General features: G+C 41.9%; 1 protein-coding gene across 1 annotated transcript; it reads right to left on the reverse strand.

The window, feature by feature from the left end:
* Positions 1-2,208: 2,208 nt before the first annotated feature.
* On the reverse strand, positions 2,209-18,640 carry LOC121180903 (general transcription factor 3C polypeptide 1). Its single transcript, XM_041036596.1, has 40 exons — positions 18,190-18,640; positions 17,227-17,436; positions 16,502-16,678; positions 16,244-16,387; positions 15,913-16,009; positions 15,707-15,830; positions 14,941-15,117; positions 14,515-14,630; positions 14,343-14,395; positions 13,845-14,236; positions 13,633-13,698; positions 13,158-13,288; positions 12,770-12,894; positions 12,525-12,678; positions 12,163-12,266; positions 11,754-11,896; positions 10,728-11,111; positions 10,349-10,494; positions 10,164-10,261; positions 9,981-10,077; positions 9,634-9,817; positions 9,412-9,508; positions 8,909-9,041; positions 8,721-8,808; positions 8,497-8,558; positions 8,069-8,177; positions 7,821-7,963; positions 7,436-7,578; positions 7,270-7,354; positions 7,075-7,187; positions 6,924-6,983; positions 6,702-6,795; positions 6,261-6,433; positions 5,365-6,027; positions 5,100-5,239; positions 4,519-4,623; positions 4,137-4,426; positions 3,388-3,953; positions 3,082-3,268; positions 2,209-2,684 (listed from the first exon to the last, which is right to left on the reverse strand). Exons 1-40 carry the CDS (start codon positions 18,408-18,410, stop codon positions 2,484-2,486), a joined length of 6,795 nt encoding a protein of 2,264 aa, XP_040892530.1. The 5' UTR covers positions 18,411-18,640; the 3' UTR covers positions 2,209-2,483.
* Between the last annotated feature and the right edge of the window lie 408 nt (positions 18,641-19,048).

A 19,048-nucleotide genomic window follows, 5' to 3' on the forward strand; every position in this document is an offset into this window, starting at 1 on the left:
ATTAGTTACGCCATGTTGTGCAAAGTGAAAATGTCTGCCATTAAACTTCCTCAGTGCCAAAGTTTCTGTGAAGACTAAAAAAAAAAGGTAAAAAGGATAAACCATAGTGTTACAGTTAATATCAATTTCCTGACAGCCTTCCTGTTGTGACAAAGTCATGTTCAACACTCTTCTCTCGTTTATTCTTCGCCAGTCCTTATACAGTGCCAACTGCACTTAATATTCTCAATGCTCCTTTCCCCTCTCAAGTTTACAGACAAGGAGCACAGAACTCCGTATAACAGCAGAAACAATAAAGGTTTTATTGAGATAGGTGTGAGGGCTTGGAAAACAAAGACAGAGCCATGATCACAAGAGAAGGAGGTGTCATGTCCGCTGTCTCTATAAGCATTACGGAAATCGCCACTGATTACAAAACCATCTGAACCATTAAATGATGTTATCGGGCTACAAGAACAAGCTCTGCAGACACCAACAGCCAAACGTCCTCAGTAGCCAAGTACATTAACTCAAGTATTAAATTTAGTACAAATTTGGAGGTATTTATACTTTACTCAAGTCTTTTCCTTTCATGCCACTTTATGCTTCTGCTGGCTTTTTTGCAAATGCAGCCATTCAGGTCCACAAGTTCAACCTCAGTTGCTTCTTTGGGGAAGCACAACAGAAAATGTATCGCTAGCATGCTAATATTAGCTAGTTAGCCATAAGATAAAATACATTACCTGCATATACAGTGCTTAACAAATTTATTAGACCACCTCTCATAAAAATGAGAAAACATACATATTTTAGAAATCTTTTCAAAAACTTTAAAACTAAAAATGTAAAAAAAAAAATGTTATGTTATTTATTTGGCAAATAAACGGAAACAACTAAACAGTCCTTTTTCACACATCATAGCTGAAAAAGGAAAACAAAAAAATCAAGCATGACATTCAACCACTAAAACAATTTTTTCTGTTCAGGAATGCAAGTGAATCAGTATAATCTGACATCTTAATCAAGAAATAATAATGTACTTTACTATTTTTTTTTTCATTTTTTTTTTGTAAAACAGTAAATCTGAAAATTCATGGACAAAAACGATCAATTTATTTTAGCATTAAAAATATCATTGTGGTTAAAGAGCTTGTACATACTGGTGTATTAACCATTACAGAAACATACAAAATGATTTTGGTAGTTAATTTAGGGCAGCTGTGGCGTAAACCTAACATTGGGTGGTGGTCTAAAAAATTTGTTAAGCACTGTACGTTCTGATCCTTTCGAATAAAAAACCAACTCACAGTAGATGCGTTTTCTTCATTAGTTCCTCCAGCGGCTGAAAAATTCAAAGCAAAACCTGAGTAAAGAATCACAACATAAGACAGCATCAGCTATTTCATTGATTTGGTTAGTTCCCAAAGCTCATTAACACAGGTGAGGATTAGTGCATATGCTACTCACCTGAGCACACAGGTACACATTTCTACTCCTAGAGTCAAGCTCTTCCATTGACTTACAGTGAATGGTGTGCCAGGAAACACAAAAACAATGCTTCAAGATATGGAAAAAAACAGCTTTGCTAATAGATTATGAGGCTAACAACCTCATAATCTGTGTGTTTTTAGGCCTCAAGGACACCCACAGTGCATTTTGGTGAGACACAGTGAATGTAAATTATAAATGAAAAGCTTTTTTTGGTTTCAAAGAGAACTCCACAGGGTCCCTTTGACCTAAGTTGTGAAAAAGGGCTGAAGACACTAGAATTTCTTGACAGAGGGCAGTTAGTCTCTCTCGCAAAGAAGGGAGAATAATCTTAAGGCTTCAGACTTTGAAGTACTGAATCTCATCCTGAACATCTACACTCTTCTGCCAAGCAAGTTGGCAGAAGAAAAACGGTTTGATGAATTCAGCAGAAGGACCAAAAAGGACAAATGCTGCACTTGATGTCCGTGAAAAACAGGAAGGGAATCTGCTCACCCTGGGTGGAGCCCAACGTCCAGTGCGATCATATTTGGGAGACTGACCTCTTCCGCATTCATGAAATCAGACAATGCCAAGAGGAAATTCATGTTGAATGAAGGCCAGCATTCGTTTCCTCAGCACAACCGAGCAGTGGGATAAGTGGAGCAGTACCTTCAGGCTGTTCTTGTCCCTGTGGTTTACCACAAAATTTTACTACTAAACATGCCCACTTTGCTGCAACACAAATTTAAGACAAGAATGTCATGTGAGGCATTTTTATTTTATAATTTTAATCTTGATTTAATTCTAGGACACAAACTTAAAAAAAAGAAACATATATAAATAATTCCCTATTCTGTAAAACTAGAATTGATGACATGAAACCTTTTGTAAAATTACACTACTCAAGTATCGCAACAGTCTTTGTCCTCAGCTTCTTGAGGCTTAAACTTCAATAGCCTTATTATGTACATAACGTGACGCCAGCTCAAGTCAGGTAAGGCCAAGTGCAGGTCATGTGAGGTCAATGAAAACTTTCATGGCACACAGTAGTTCCAGTGACGTTCGTTGGGTAACACCTGAGCGAGCCGCAGGCAGCAGCTGATGGTAGGCTCATAAAAGACGGCGTCTGGCTCCTCAGTCTTCACTTCTGTCTGGTGCACAGAGCGAGTGAACAGCGAAGGTTTAGGACTTTTAACCAGAGTTTTTTTGGTCACACAGCCCATTTCTATAAGTGCCTACAGAGGGAAGAGGCAGGGTAACACAATCAGACATCAAAAAGGCATTTTTTTTTAAATTTTAACTTTAATAAAAACGTCCTAATCACGAATGACTAATTCCTAATGGGTCTTGCTGTACTGGTGGAATGAAGATTGTGGAAACTGACACTATACTGAATTTATCAAAACAAGTAAACAGTTTGCATTAACTGAGGAGAAGGAAATATTAGAAACGAAGTCCCAAATAAAGGCTTGGTTTTTAATCTATGACTGAGGCCAAAACTTGAGAATTACTGAGACAACTGGGGACAAAGCAGGAAAAGGGGAATGTTTATTGCACTGTGTAGAACACTGAATGCATTAAATGCATTGTAAAATAAAATGTCAGCCTACGTATTTGAGTATTTCTGCTTACCTGCACGAGGTCCAGCACTGCCATGGGCTGCAGCACATCTTTGTAATGTTCCATCAGCGTCTGCTGTGTGAGTCCGGGTCGGAACATGATGTGGTAAAGGATGGCCTCCAGCATGCCCTTACACACCTGCCGGTTCAGCTTACCGTCCACCATGCGCCACGGCCGACTGATGAAACTCACATTTTCACTGCGCGGGTTCGAGGTTGATGATGGAAACAGAAAGATGAAGATTAAACGCAGATAAGGGGAATGCACAGTTAACAGCGGTAAGATGATTACAACCAATCCCTCACGGTCTGTACTTACTCAGCATCAGCTGATCCTGCCAGGGGAGAGCATGCGTCTTCAACTCTTCCATCGTCTATACTGTCCTTTCTGGCTCTCTGCTCTCTCGTTTCTGCCCCTCTCTCCTCAGTTTCCACCTTCTCCTGTCTTACCTCCCCCTCTCCTTCCTCTTCATGTTGTGTCTTCTTTGCTCCTCCATTTTCTTTCAACTTCACCTGTTTGTCCCCAGTTTCCTCATCTGCGCTCTCTTTAAGCATTCCCAGCTGTGTCTCCTCGCCCAGCTTCTCTCCTGTTACGTTGCTCGGTGTTCCCTCTGCGTCCTCTCTGTCTGTGCTCTCTTGTCTGTCCACGGCCGTCTTTTTGGTTGGCGGTTCCTCGGTCTCCTGTGGGGCTTCTCGCCTGCATCTCTTGCGCATGAAGGGGATGTTGTGCTGATTCTCCAAAAACGGGAGTCTGTCAGATGTGAGGCGTGACTGGGACCATTGCTTGGAATTCACAGTCAGCAGCCACGGGTCAGCGTGCTTCGTGAGCACCCAACGGACGCCCAAACCCCCAACTTTTAACACCTGGCCTTCTTCTTGTAACTCCTGGAGCAAAAAGGGAGAACATCAGATCAGGCAACCACAGAGACAGAAAATGCTGGAAAACTGGTGGTTTGCTACACCCCTCCCCCAAACACCAACTGTCATATAATCATTTACAGTCACTGAAAATAGGCAGAGCAGGTTTGCTTCGGAAGCTTTGGATTTCTTTCTTTAACCTTTATTTACCTCCATGTACTGCTGCAGGGTCCTGGTTCGTCCAGACTGTGGACCCTCCGGGTGTGTGTGAGCCTGGTACAGGTCGTGTACGTCCAAACCCTTCTCACCAGCTTCATCCAAGCTCCTCCTGAGCTGAGCACATGCCTCTATGTCCTGAGGAGTGTATCCTCTTTGCTCAATCAAATACCTGTCAGTCTCCTCCACACTGAGTGAGGAGGAGGGGGAGGAACAGACCGAGTAGGTGAGGATGGAGGGCAGCATGGATGGACCACATTTAGAGAAGTCCAGTGGTGGAGAATCTATAAATAAAGGAAAAGAAAGGGAAAATAAAATGTTATTTTTTGCAGATCAAAAACCTGCTTGCACATCTATGGAGCGTACTGATACTTACTGTCCACAATGAACATGTGATGAGCAGGTGTGCTGCGCAGCTGAAGCTTCATTATACAGGACTCCACCACAATGTTATCGCTGGTGTTGAGGTTTCGTAGTTTGACTAGAAACAAAACCAAAAAAGAATTTTACAAATCTGATTAGGACGCTAACAGTTAACAGTTTTTCTCATTGCAGATGAATTTTTCGTTCACCAGACAAACAAAGATATCAAATTTACAAGGATGTAAAAGAGAGATAGACTGAAAATTCTCGACCCGACTGTTTGCTTGAAAAAATAAATATTCATCAGGATTGTATATTATATGTTTACTATTGTCTTTTGATTTAAATGAAAAGTGCATAGAGCCACAGTTTTAAACAAACAGAATTACAATGAATTGTGCTGGTACCTGAAAATGAAAAACCGGGCCATTTCATTAAACTGTTCCACAAAAAGTCACTGTTGTTGAAATACTTTGTTTTGATTCAAATGAAGCTGCTGAAAACCAAATTCACTTTTTGCCATACACCATATATAAGTGAGACACATCTACGCATTATACATTCACCTATGTAAGCAAAAGGCTCAAACCCTACCTATGCCAGGACAGCAGTATCCTCGCATCATCAGGTAGTTGGTGTGTGAGGCTTGATGTGCCTTCACTTGCATCTTCTTTCTCCCCTCACACTCCTCGCCGTCGAAATCATCATCGTCCTCGTCCTCCAGCGCCACCATACTGGAAAGACACAATTCACCTCAAGTTAAATTTCCAAAGAAATCTGAACAGATTAGGGCTGCGACTAACAATAATTTAAAAATAATGTAGTCATGTCATGAATAAAGAATAAATCATTAAAAAACCTCTTGACTACATCGTTGTCCACCAGGTTGCTGTCCACCACCACCATCTGTTTCGGTATGGACATGTGCACACTCAGCAGTCCCAGAGACATCAGGCTGAGAGAGGCCACACAGGCTCCACCTGGAGAGTCCAGAGAGAACTGCAGCATTTCCGACATATCTGGAGGATCCTCTGAGACTCGAGGTGCTGCGTTTGAGGCTGCAGCCGCTCCTGATGGCTCCTCTTTGGGCAGATGATCATCTGTCTGCTCTGTGCTCGATGGAGCTTCACCAGAACCAGCTGTAAGGCAGTCTTCTGGCTTTTTCTGTTCATCTGTTTTGTTCATCACCTCAGTGTTCGTATCTGTTTCCATCAACTTCTCTTCTTCTTCCGTTTGCCCTTGGTTGTTCTGTTTTTCCTTTGCTGACTCAGTGCTTGCCTCCTCCAGCTGTACCCCTGGTTCACTCACTGGTCTGCTGCCAGCCTTTCCTCCGCTTTGTTTTTCTTTTCTTTTTGAATCTGTTTGTCTGTCCAACACCTCCTCCCCACTCTCTGATCTGTTTTCTGTTTCATGGCAGAGCGCAATAATAGGTCTGTCATCTCTTGTCCCGTTGTTAATAAGACTCCTCAAGAAGAGGAAGGAATCAGTGCACAGCGAGTGAGGAAAGCGCCACGAAAAACACCTGTATAGGAAAGAGAGGGAGAGACTCAGCCATCAAACAGTAGACAGGTCGGCAACGATTCAAATGATGCTTCTAACAAACACAAAACTTTTTGGAACTAAACTCAGGAACTAAATCAATACTACATGAAAACTACATGACAGCTGAAATGTAGGGAGAGTTCCTAAAAAAAAAAAGTTTCTGGGTTCCCAAAGGAGCTCTGTATCCGTATCTTTCCTCAGCTGGTTGTGTACCTGTAGTAGGACTGGGACAGCTGGTAGGACATGGGCAGGATGGGCAGCGCTCGGTTCTTCTTTGGCCCAAATGGCTGACTGATACGACGGCGGTTGACCAGACCCCTCTTCCTGCACTGTATGAACACTTGGCACAGCAGCTCCTGGTTATACTTACTGTACATGTGGAAGGTCTAAGAGGGAAGAGAGAATAATCAGAGGTCTGAGAGTGTTTTGCAGAGTGGAACGGTAAAAAGAGAGAAGAGAGGAAAAGGGGCAAATGGACACTGTGGACACCTTTAAAAAGAAGCTCAGACCCACCTATTTAGACTTGCTTTGTGTACTGTGTTTGTGTTTGGTGGTCTGTTGCTGTACTTTTGTGTGTAATGCTCTTTAAAGGAGCCATATAAATAAATTAATTTGAGAGAGACTCTGTGAACAGAAGAATGAAATTAAATCTACCTGAAAGGATCTGGAGGACTTCATCTGACTGTTGGTCATGGCCAGAGTGCTTTGGATCAAGTTATGTAACACCACGCTGTGAATGTCATCTGTACTGCAGTGGACACACACACACACACACACACACACACACACACACACACACACACACACTTAGCTGCTACAGCAAAAATCCAAATTCATTCAGTGGAAATAAAACTAAAAATCTGACTGAATCATTACCAGTTGAGAGTGTCTTTGCTTGACAGCCGTTTTCCATTGTCTATTGTGGAAACCTTATACCTGTAACACACACGGATAACACACCATTACATTACACACTGCACACACTACTTGTCTCAACTCAGCACATCAGACCTCCTCCTCTTCTTACCGTGAGAAGAGCTGCTGTTTGGTGTCGGGCATGTTCATGTCACGAGCGCTCATGACTGAGCTGAACTTCTGTCTAAGAAGTCTGATGTACTCTGAGAAAGTTTCAGTGCAATCCTAAAACAGCACAGACAGAAATATTCAACTCTCATGTCAGAAAGTTGACTTTAAGAAACAACAACAAAAAAAAAAACCTCACCTCTGGTTTCTCGGGATCACTCGGTTTCTTCTCCTCCAACAGTCTCATCAGAGTTTTGTCCTGGTACACCTCAGCCAGACAAATCCTGCAACACATTATTGAGATGAGTGAAACTTCATGAGGGTTCGTGTTTTAAAATGCGTGCGTGTCTGTAATCGGTACCTACCTGTAGTTTAGTTGCGTCTGAGGATTCTTGAGGATGTATCGGGAGCGACGTCCGACAGCAAGAGAAGTTTTATCCATCGATATCTCAAACTCTGCGTGGAGCAGGTCTCTCACCACACAGTAAGGTATGAAAGGCCTTTTTAACTGCAACATATCAACAACATACTGTATGTTTCCTTTCTAACAGGTAAATAAAAGGATAAATGCGTGACTACAAATGTAATTGACTTAAAAACTGTTACATACTGCACAGATCTTTGACTTAAAAAAAAAAACCCATAATGAATAATGCAAAATAAATCCTCACTAATCCGAGGACGCCAATACAAAACATACTTGCCTCTGTTTTAAGCTACTCTGCTTCATGTAATTGTGTGTGTGTGTACCTTGCTGTTGAGCAGGTGTGAGGCCACGCTGCAGAGCATCATCAGTGAGTCTTCCTGTACGGACCAGTAGACTCGCTGTCTGGTCATCATTTTCAAAGCTCGGTGGTCCGCCTCATCGTGGGCTGGGGTGCGTTTCTTTGGCTCTTCAAGGCAAACAACAAACGGGCACACACACACACACAATCTGTCAGCTTTCAACTTTCAGTCCATCAGACAGACTCGTCCATTTTATGTTTGCGGATATGCACCTTTCTTCTTCTTGCGTGGGACCTTAACAACCTCCTTTTTGTTTCTCTTCCTCTTCTGTCTCTTTCCACCGACCACCTGCTGGTTTCTGGTGGCAGGCTCTATTCCCACCTGTTTACAAAGGCACAAGAGCAAGAGACACTGGCTTCAGTGTTTAACAAAGTATGTTAACACAAATACCTGCAAATACAGTTTGTTAAAGAAAAGATGCTGACACTATTTTGAAACAGGACATGTGAGTTTATTCCTATAACGTTCAGGGCAATCTCCTGTGGTCATGACTGCGTGACAATGACCATAACCGACTGATATGGGCGCATTCATTGAAGGACCACATTAGTTCCAGCTGGGGTTACTTATCACAAACTACCAGCTGAGAGTATATAAAAATAATAAAACAATAATAAAATGAAAATGATAGAACTTATACCTCAACATTTTCTGCCATCAGCGGTCGCTTGGCGGTCACATAACGCGGTGTTGTACTTCCTCCTGTTACACACAAGCGTATCAAAACCATATTATTGATGGGTATGACAGTGAGAGTGTTTCAAAGGTTCATTTCTGAAGGAGACTTCAGCTATGAAAGCTTTGTTACGACTGGACACAGAAAGTGGCTTAAGGGAGAAATTCATTATGTTCAAAGCAACTCACCAGCTCTAAGAGCAACTCTGAGAGCATTTTTACTCAGCAAGCTCTTCAGTCGGATTTTGTTTTCCTTTGCTTCCAAAGCAGTTGGGTTCTTAAAAAAAAAACAAAAAAACAAAAACAGATACATGTGTCCAAAATGGCAAACACACATACACATATACACGTACTGCCGCTTGTGTTTGTTTACATACCGTTTTGACAGAAAGTAGGTGATTGGTCCACAACCAGTTGCGTTTAAGATGAGCAAAAAATTCAGAATCCAGACCTCCTGCTCCTTTACTGTCTCCTGGTACTGACCCGTCATCACACACTTCACAACTGCCCCTGTGTGTGTGTGTGTAGAGATGCAAAATGCATACACCAGTTCTAAGTAGCACAGTGGTGGTGAACCTCATTTTTATACATAAAACATTCTTTGAGTTCATTATTTTATAAAACCTGAAAAAAGCAAAAATATTTTTAGGTTTTGAACTGTGGGTTGGACAAAACAAGGAAGACGTCACCTTGGGCTCTGGAAGATGACGACAGTTTTGTTTTTCACTATTTTCTCACATTTGTAGAATTGAAAAAAATTTCAACAGATAAATGGATGAGCCAAAAAAATCACAGGCTGTACATCGGTTATAGCTTTAACTTTGACCCTCCTGGCTTTTATTTTGCTCTGCAGCCTATAGAAAAATCACACTGTACTTACTTTAGCAGGTAGGCCAGTCCTACGAACACGCTGCGTTCTTGCACAAAAGACGGAGCAGAGTCCTCCTCTGGGACACTTCTCTTACTTCGAATTACCCCTAAAAGTGCAAAGAGACAGACAGACAGACATGTCTTAAAAAAGGTGATATATTTTTCCATATAACTGTCAGTGCTGTGAGTGATTCTGTCTGTTGTAAACGTGTGTGTGTGTGCGTGCATGTACCCAGAGGTGTATTGAGGCAGACACACATCAGGTCAAACCAGTAGTTTTCAACATCCTCAGCAGTGTTGAATGTGTAATGGCGCCTCTCAAATGGTTTGTCGGGTGACTCTGTGACCAGCCAGTAGTGAGGCTCAGCGTTGGTGGTATCAACAATGGTGGCATTACGTTTCAGGTACACAAACACCTGGATCAGCACAGGTATGGAGAAAGAAGTTTGATTTCTTTTAGCTCAGTAAAGAACCCCTGCTTCTTAACGTGACAATCATGCTTTATTTAAAACACACGCTATAAATACCAGAGCAGCAGTTAAATGATTTCTGACTTGACTTGATGTGGTTACTGTGTACCTGGTCTTTCTCCTTGAACTTCTCCACAGGACCAAACTGCAGCAGACCCATGTAGACCAACTTTTGCAGGTTCTCATGAAATGAGAACAGGTATTTTCTGATATAAAGAACCCATAAAAACTCAGATTAGAATTACTGTTATACTATACTATATAGCGAGAGCAAGAGGCCAAAGACAGTCACCGTTTATAAAGCAGCTGTCTTCTCATTCTGGGGGGCAGCACTCTAACGAGGTGGTGCTGCTTCACCGGGTCGTTGAGATATTCCTCCAGTCCATCCACCTGTGGACACAATTCAGCAAATGAGTTTTTATGTACGGTAAGTCTTTCCTCGTGTATGGAAAGTTGTGCTATAAGACGTGTGCTCACCTTATAGTTGATCTGTATGACCTGAATGAAGATGGAGAGAGGCAGGCAGAGGAGCAAGTCGCCCACCATCGCCCAGCCGCTGCTGAACTCTTTGTGCACACGGACAGGAGGGATGAATTTCTTCCATGACTCTTCATCAGTATACACTTTCAGAGACAGACAGAACAAGAAGTGTTTAGTTGGGAAACCCTGAAATAGCAGTTCTGTCCCAATTATTAAAATTACTATTATACCCACATTCATGAGTAAGTCCCAATATGCAGTGATAATTAACCATATGCAGAAATCATGCACTGCTCAATTTGGTTTTTTATAAACAAAATGAAAGGATCATCCAAAAAGCAAGGCATATATGTAGTTCACAAGTTGATTATCTCACCTTTCATGTCAGACTGAGAGCAAACAGGTGCTGACTCATCCTTCTGCTCCTCCTCTTCATCACCCGATGCCACGTCCAATTTAGACTCGGTAGAATCTGCACTTTGTGGGTCCACAGAGCCAGTGGCAGCATTTTCAGACGCCTGTGTTTGTCCGTCCGTGTTTGAGTTTACTGTGTCTTTCGGATCCTCTGTTTCATGGTTGTCTGGGTGTTTGGCTTCAGGGTCAGAGCTCTGTAGGTTTGCAGGTGTTTCACCGGTTGAGTCAGAGCTAGCAGAGCCGTGTCTGAGCGGGTGCCCGTACATCACGTACCAGAGGAAGTTATGAACAACTCGCAGACGATGCATCTTGGGCTGGAAGCCTAAAGTCTTACCCAGTCCTCGAACTATAAAAACAGAGAGAGCAAAACAGTGAGTATGGGACAAACATTTAGAGGAGAGAGAAAAATCTGATCTTGGGGTTATCAATACTGTACATATACTGTCACTGAGTCAACAAACTACATATAGAAGTGGGTAAAGTTGCAGAATCCTGCAGTTTTTTCTGTTAACTGCACTTTGTATGGAGTTAACTGATAAATAAAAAGTATTCATGACATTATTCTTGAAAGCATCCTCACTTTACTTTTAGTGCCTAAAACTTCTGCACAGTACTGTACATGATAATAATTTGAATATCTTTTGGATTTTTTTTATTGCTGGCCAGACAAATCAAGCAATCTCAATAAATCGCCTTGGGCTCTGGGAAATTATAATGACAATTTTTCCATATATTTTATAGACAAATGATGTGTCTTTGATATGTCCTCTGCCCTGAACTTTGTACGTACTGAGACTTTTATGTTTGACTTTTCCTGAGTGAAACTGCAGGTCCTCATTGTTTGTGCTGCTGGTTCGACTGCCCAATGAAGTCATATTGCTCCAACTGTCTGCCAATGAATCCTGACTACTCAGAAAATAAACAGACACCGGGCCGACTGAAATAACTTGTCCCACTTTGTATTCTGTGGTATTCAATCAAACAGAACCTGTTGTTGGCTTGAACTCCTTGTCGTCTTTAATGCTTGCTCTCTTCTTGCCAGCCTTGCTCTTTTTCCCCTTTGAAGTGCTGGCAGTCGTCTCCTCAGACTCTTTTTCTTGTTCTCTGGCTTTTTCATCAGCGTGCCCCAGACTGAGGGACAGCAGAGGAAGACAAAAGACAGTTGAACAGAGGCTGAATCAAGAGAAAAAGATACAAGAAACGTCCCTATGCTAGACAACTCTAAGTCAGGACTGAGTATGCAGTACATTTACACTAAGTAACTGACAAAATGAAGCCACAGGATTCAGACCGTGGGAGGACAGTGACAATCAGGGGATACCACCAAGCTCACACATCCAACTCAGATGTTCTGTATTTCTCTCTGACTTGCTTTATAATCTTCGGTTTGTTCTCACCGTACAGCTGAGTAAGAGCTGGAGATTCTGAAGCGGACCTGCTCGATAACTCTGTGCACTACGTCGTCATTGGGCTGAATGGACGGATGAACGATCATCTCAACCTGCATGTGGAGGAACGTCGGACAGAGAGAGAAGGAGAGGGGTGTGGGCGATATCAGCCAGTAACAAAAATTTATATTTCTTTTCTAGATTTCTAATCTCTAAATTTGCCTTTGCTGTAAATCATCAGATTGTGGGAGGTCAGTAGGTTTATTTTTACCACAGGTAGTGGATGTAATGAAAGAAAAAAACAACTTCAAAATGATAACAGATATGGAAACTGACTAACTGATCCATCAAGGTCTGGTGTGTGCTTGTACCTTCTTGGTGATCCCATCCTGTATGACAGTGGTTGTGTAAAATTTGAGCAAGCCTTCTCTGGACAGACCGTGGACCAGACGCAAAATAGTTTTCTTGCAACACTTTGAGCTGACTCCATCCTGCTTCTCTTCGTCATTAATCATCTTCTGCAGACTGGAAAGAGACAAAATGTTGACATTTTTGTTTCCTAATAGGCGAAAAAATGATTTGGAATAAACTGATAGAACAATTAAGGCAAACTGACGGGAAAAGACCCTCTATGATTTTCAAGCGGCAGACAGCCTCAACGATCAGGTTCTTCCTCCTCAGCAGGCGGTACGTCTCATGAGACCTCTCCAAAGTCCTTCCGGATTTTTTTCGACTGGGGGCCTGAGGGAGGTGGATCGAGCCGTTACTTTCATCTACCCATCTCAAACAGATTATCTCCAACCTAGGCCCTGTTCACTGACGTTTTATGGTGAATCCCATATGTGAAGACATGAACTAATATTCAGATACAAATGGAAAATGAAAAATTCTTACCATTAAAAGACAAATGTAGCCAGAACAGACTGCACTTAATTTGACATTAAACGGGAAATTGTCATTTGAGTAATTGAGCAAAACAAGTGAAACAAACCCATCATACTAACCTTCTGCTGACAGTCATCTTTAACAACCACAATGCTGTTCTCTGCTGAGTTATCAGCCGATGCCTCACTCTGAGGCAAAGAGGTGGCAGGAGTCAAGTTGGGCTGTTCTCCCTCCTCGGTTGCAGCTTGCTCTGAAAGAACAGACAATAAATATGATTAAACAGAAAAGGGGGAAAACATAACGTATTGCATCACAGAAAAGCACCAAGATATGGATTACTATTGATACTGTCAGCCAGGTCGACTGTAATGCTGACCCCACAGAGATTTATCATCTAGATCTGCAATTCTTCTCAGCTCTAGAGAGCTTTACGTAACTTTCCACTCGTTGTTTCGGGTTGACGACCAGCAGCTTCAACATTTTAGGCTCAGTCCCACTGCTCTGCTAGATGCTTTCTACTGTGTTCTACGGGTGGATTCATATTGCAGAAGTGTAGGTGAAATGTAGCTGTTTAGGCTCATTTCTGGGAATTACCTGTTCTGAGGTGAACATCAGGTGTCATACTGATCGATACTGAATCGCTGCATTCTGGGGTTTCACCTGATGAGAAAATTTTTTTTAAAAAGTGAGACAACACAAAGAGCTGTAATTACCTTTTAAGTTAGTTAGGACATAGATTTTGACTTACAGAGTTATTTTTAAACAATAGTTCTTCTGAAAAGTACAAAACTATAATGACTACTCACATTCAGTTGGAGTAGGTTGTACCATGGGGATGTCAGGCTGCGTCTGCTTCACTGTCACACTGCCTTTCTTCCCTCTTGTCTTTCTCCTTGCTCCTGATTTTTCTCTTACTTTACCTCTGCCTCCATCCAACCCTTCATCGCCCATTCCCACTTCTGTAACACCACACGTCTGCCCAGCTTCCTCTGCATCTTTGTCTTCTCCCCCACCTGCTTTCTGAATCTTTTCTGGCCCAGGAGTTTTGTCGTTTCCTTTTGCTGTCGACTTTGAGGATGACGGTGCTTTAGACGAGGCGGGTGCAGCATCTGATGTTTGAGGTGCAGAGGAGTAGAGGAGCTTCTTGCGTTCCTGCTCCTTTGCAAACAGCTGGAGCTGATCACTCACACCCACGCACCTGACAAGAGAAGTGAGCAGAGCAGTATTACTGATATTGTAGCATTTGATATGACGTGCTATTAAAAGATGCATTCAGACATTTTTTCTCATTTCCAGATACGCACTTGTGGCTGATAAATTTTGTTGTCCTCTGCCGACCCTCGTCCTCCATGAATCCCTGCAGGGTGAAAGACATCACACACATAAAGTGTTCATTTCTCTACACTGTAATATGTAATATGTGATATCAACAGTGTATAAAAAAGTCTTTTTGCTAGGAAGCAAATTTGGTCTTACCTTAATCAAACCATCCCTCTCCAGTCTTCGGCAGAGCATACGAGATTCCAGTTTGCCAACATTCATTCTGTACCCGATTCCAGACTGGGGGATTCCCTTTGTGCCACGGGATACGACTACAAGACACAGGCAAGAATTAATGTAATAATCATTTGGAGGTGAGAAAAGTTATTTAGGATAATTACAGTGTAATGAAAAACTTCTTGGACAATGAGAATTTTTGTTTGTTGCCTCCTGAACGCTGGACCTGAATACAGACAATGGATTTGAGGTTTAAGTGCTGACTTTCATTCCCAGAGCTGTACTCCTATCACTGTCCGATTTTACTGTTCACTAAAATAGGGACTATGTACAGCACTTGTATAGAACTGAAATATGTGATGTTGCTGGCTTCATGGACTTCAGTTGAGGATTGATGAACCATACCGATGTGATAGGCCTGTGACAGGACATCCTTCTCCATGATTCGTCCCTCTGGAGGGAAAGCCCTTCTCCTCGCTCCGGTGTCATCTTCCTCATCATCGTCCTCGTCGTCATCATCAGTGACACCCTTCTTCGCGTATGGCTTTAACAGTCTCAAACAGCGCACAAGCACTTTATTCCCTGGGGGAAAAAGTGAAATAACTCAGTGCTCATGTCAGGCATATGGCAAAAATAATCCAGTTACCAGATATTCCTTCTCAAATTATTTTAACAGAATATGTTTTTGAAGCTTAAAGATGTAAAAATATTTAGTCAGTAAGAAAGTAGAGAAATATATTTCTCCTGCTTTTGACCATCTTGCAACCTGTCACATTCCATAGGTTTCAGCCTGTTAAATGCAAAAATGAGCTGCTGTTCTTTTCTTAAGCGATAGCAAAGTGAATATCTTTAGGTTTGTGATTGTCTGTTAAACAAAGCATGGGCACGTGGGCCGGAGAAAGTTGTAATGGGCATTTTTTCACAATTTTCGGACATATTACGAATGCCACATGAAACAACTAATCAAGAAAATAAACATCAGTAGTGAAAATAATCAGCTGCGTGTGGTTTTAACTAAATTGTTCAAACAATACATGACTCACAAGATAACATAAGACTCCTGATATTGTGATGAAATCCTGATAATAAGTTGTTATTTGATCAAATGGATGTCAAATGCACATACACTTACATTGCTCTTATATGCACTGGTGCTTCAGTGGCACGTTACCTTTTTTGTTGGTGCAGGGCCCGGCGCTGGGATCTAAGTCCTCCAGAGGGTACTGGCAAAACTCGACCAACTTGGCAGCTCGCATGTACTGAAATACACGCTTAAAAGTACCGTCACTCACATTCTGCAAGAAAACACAAAGTTATTACCACAAACCGCTAGAAGAACACACACAGTCCAACAGACACTCACAGAGAGATACTCACCAGTTGTTCTTTGAGCGTGATCAAAGTAGAAAACTGACCAGGTAACTGCTGGAGAAGGTTGGACACATACTCCATCAGTATGTCATACTTACTCCTCCTGAAAGAGGAGAAAAGATTTAGGAGGAATTTCTCCAAAAGAGAGACAAAGACAGAGAAACTTGACACTACTTATTTACTTTGTCCATTTACTTTGTCTGTTTGATTGAGAGTTTCTGACTGATTAACAGAAATCACAGTCAAAGCTGGTTACAACTCCATCCTTCATCTTTCATCCATATGTATACAACAGTGTTGAGAATGAGAAAAAAACAAAACAAAAACAAAAACAAACCTGTTTACGTGGAAGCGTTTGAGCAGCAGAAGTATGGAGTGTTGCTGTTGTCCTGACTTCACTCGTGTGACGTGAGACTGCATGCTGATGAGTCCATGTTTGACAAGAGACTTCCTCATGTAGTGCAACTTCCGAGCATCAGTCCTAATAAAACACAACACTCACTGTTATATAGTGAACAACTAAACATCAGCTTGTAAGAAAGTAAAACAAAACAGCAACGGCCTGGAGCTACATGAGCGTGTATGTATCTCTTACTTGAAAGCGCATCCATGCAGATCACTCTGTAGCTCTCCTTGCCAGCGTGCTCGACCCACTCTTTCCAACACGCAGTAAGAGTCGTCGTTTAGTTTTAAATCAGGGTCGCTCTCACTACCAATCAGAGTCCGGAACCGCAGAATCTGAGACGCCACCACAACAAGCTTTCGGCCATATCTGAGGAGGAGTGGGTTAGGAAGAAGACAGCAGAAAGTGAAACATGAGACAAAAGTACACTTGCACTAAACTTATATTATCTTTTATCTTACAATATTATCTTTTTCACCTGTAACATTTTAAATCTCAATGTGGTTCTTCACAGATGTGATTAATTTAATTAACTTTTGTGGTCTTTGTTTAGATATTAGTAGATTTTTGAGTGTACAGACATACTGTGAATACATATGCATAAGCAAGTATGCACTGAGTTGAAAAGAGCATAATCTATGATTATAATTGATTCATTTTCTTTCAATACATGAATCAGAAAACGTCTTAGTTTGCCTTTAGTGAAATTTTACAATTTGTCAGTCTACAGACTAAAACTTCATAGCGAAATAAAGTCAACATGGTAATGGTTAATATGACTTAAATAAAAATTTCTGCATTAATCAATCAGTGCATTATATACACAGTCAGTGCTCCACAACAAGTTTAAACACAGGTAGTGAGTGGTTTAGAAACAGCTGTAACTCCATTGAACACATTTTAAACAATCTAACAACCTTTCCAAAGCCTCCTCCAAGCTGACCAATGTGGTGAGGGACTTGGACCGGACATGCTTAGTGATGTCTGTCCTCTCTTTGAAGAAGACACATGAGCCCTGTATCCCATCCTTGTTTTCTAGAATTATATGAACCGGGTAGACGTCTTTTTTTGTGCCAGAGGACTTCTGTGCTGTCTCAATGCCTGTCTCCGGATCAATGTCTTTAAACCTGAAAACACACACAGGCATGCAAACATAAAGTCTATGCTATGGCATCAAAAAGGTAATACAAACAAGTGCATGGAACACAAAATACAAAGATGATTCAGTGTCATGTTTTAACCTGAACACTGCACCCACATGTGATTGCTGAACACTTCGGTCCAAATCATTGGAATAAATCTGCCTGCATTCTTCTGCTTTCAGGCTTCCCACAACATTATGGACCCTGGCTGCAGGAATTTGCTCCCTTTCAAAAGGGGGAACCAGAACACCCACTCACAGTGGGTGTTCTGGTTCATCCCAAAGGGGGTAAATGCGGATGAGGTTGGGGCTCTGTTCGGGGTAGTCACGTTGTACCTCACCAAACTGGGAAATCAATGTCTTTATGGACCTGGCTTTGAGCACAGGTCCAGGTCCTGTTTCAGTATGGGCCACTGTCATGCTGAAACAGGACAGGGCCTTCTCCAAACTGTAAGAAGCCCACTCTTGTTTAAGATATTATTGCAGGCAACTGCCTTAAAGGGGCACTACACTGATTTTATACGTGGGTGAGTTAAGTTATAGCACTATATCACTAATCAGCCTGAAGTAAGCTATATAATGTTCTCTGTAAAATGTTTACATTGTGTTCTGCGGATTATCTTGAATAAACAGGACACTGAAAAAGGCTAAGTGAGAAAGAACAGCTTTTTTCTTAAAATGTGGACTGCACTGAGCCTTTTATAATGATAAAGGGTCTACAGTACGACGACAAACTCACCTGTCAGACAGCACAACATCGTCTCTCTCGACTGGGAGCTCATAAAATTGCAGGTCGGTGTTGATGGTAAGCGACTTCCAGATAAGCTCCTTGGTGCAGTCGTCGAGTTTGAGTGGAAACTTGGGCTGTCTGTTCTCTAGTCGTATCCACAGGGACGGAACAGTTATCCCGTCCAGTCCCTCCAAAGCCACTTCATCAGCGGCTGCACTCCACGCATCCATCGCTTGCCACCACCTGGGCTAACGCTGTCAGCTAGCTAACATGCTAATTTTGCTTATCAACAGCTAGCTAGTTAGCAGCTTGTGTTATCGTCGCAAGCTAATAAATTCTCTCTCACTGTTAACCAAACACCATTCGCGTTGCTTTCGAGAAAGATGACTGTGTTAAAAAATAAGAAAAACTTCTCCACGAAATGTATTTGTCCACATACGTTGTCCAACTGCTGTGTGTCTGCGTACGTGCTTACGTCATACTTCAGCTTTGACCGTGCGTCGTGCATCAATTCAAGAAAACAAAATCCAGAAGGAGGCGTTCAAGTGCAGTTTCTGAATTATCCTCATACATGCATCGTGGGATTTTTTTTTTTGTTAGGTACAGATGCTACACGTTAGTCACACAATTCAATGTTAAAAAAAAGTCTTAAAGCCTGCGTAGCTCAGCACGCCTGGATTATCAACCAAAAAAGGTTGCACTTAAAGAAAGTAAGCGAAAAGTACGTCTGATTAATCAAATCTAGTTCATTTGCACCAACGAGGTACAACATCAGCTATTACAGGTTCTCCATCCTCCTGATTTGTTGTAAATTGCTCCCATTGTTTCTGTGTCAACTTATTAGTCACACAGATTGTATAAATTTGTA

Source organism: Toxotes jaculatrix, chromosome 4, assembly GCF_017976425.1.
Source record: "Toxotes jaculatrix isolate fToxJac2 chromosome 4, fToxJac2.pri, whole genome shotgun sequence".
NCBI lineage: Eukaryota > Metazoa > Chordata > Actinopteri > Toxotidae > Toxotes > Toxotes jaculatrix.

Bases quoted from the DNA above. Each gene is read 5' to 3' on its own strand.
- LOC121180903 (XM_041036596.1), bottom strand. From the start codon at position 18,410: ATGGATGCGTGGAGTGCAGCCGCTGATGAAGTGGCTTTGGAGGGACTG. The intron at 8,809-8,908 runs GTATGTAAACAA...TTTTTTTTTAAG, and splicing joins ACCTACTTTCTGTCAAAACG to AACCCAACTGCTTTGGAAGC. The intron at 4,427-4,518 runs GTAAGTATCAGT...CTTTATTTATAG, and splicing joins TCACATGTTCATTGTGGACA to ATTCTCCACCACTGGACTTC.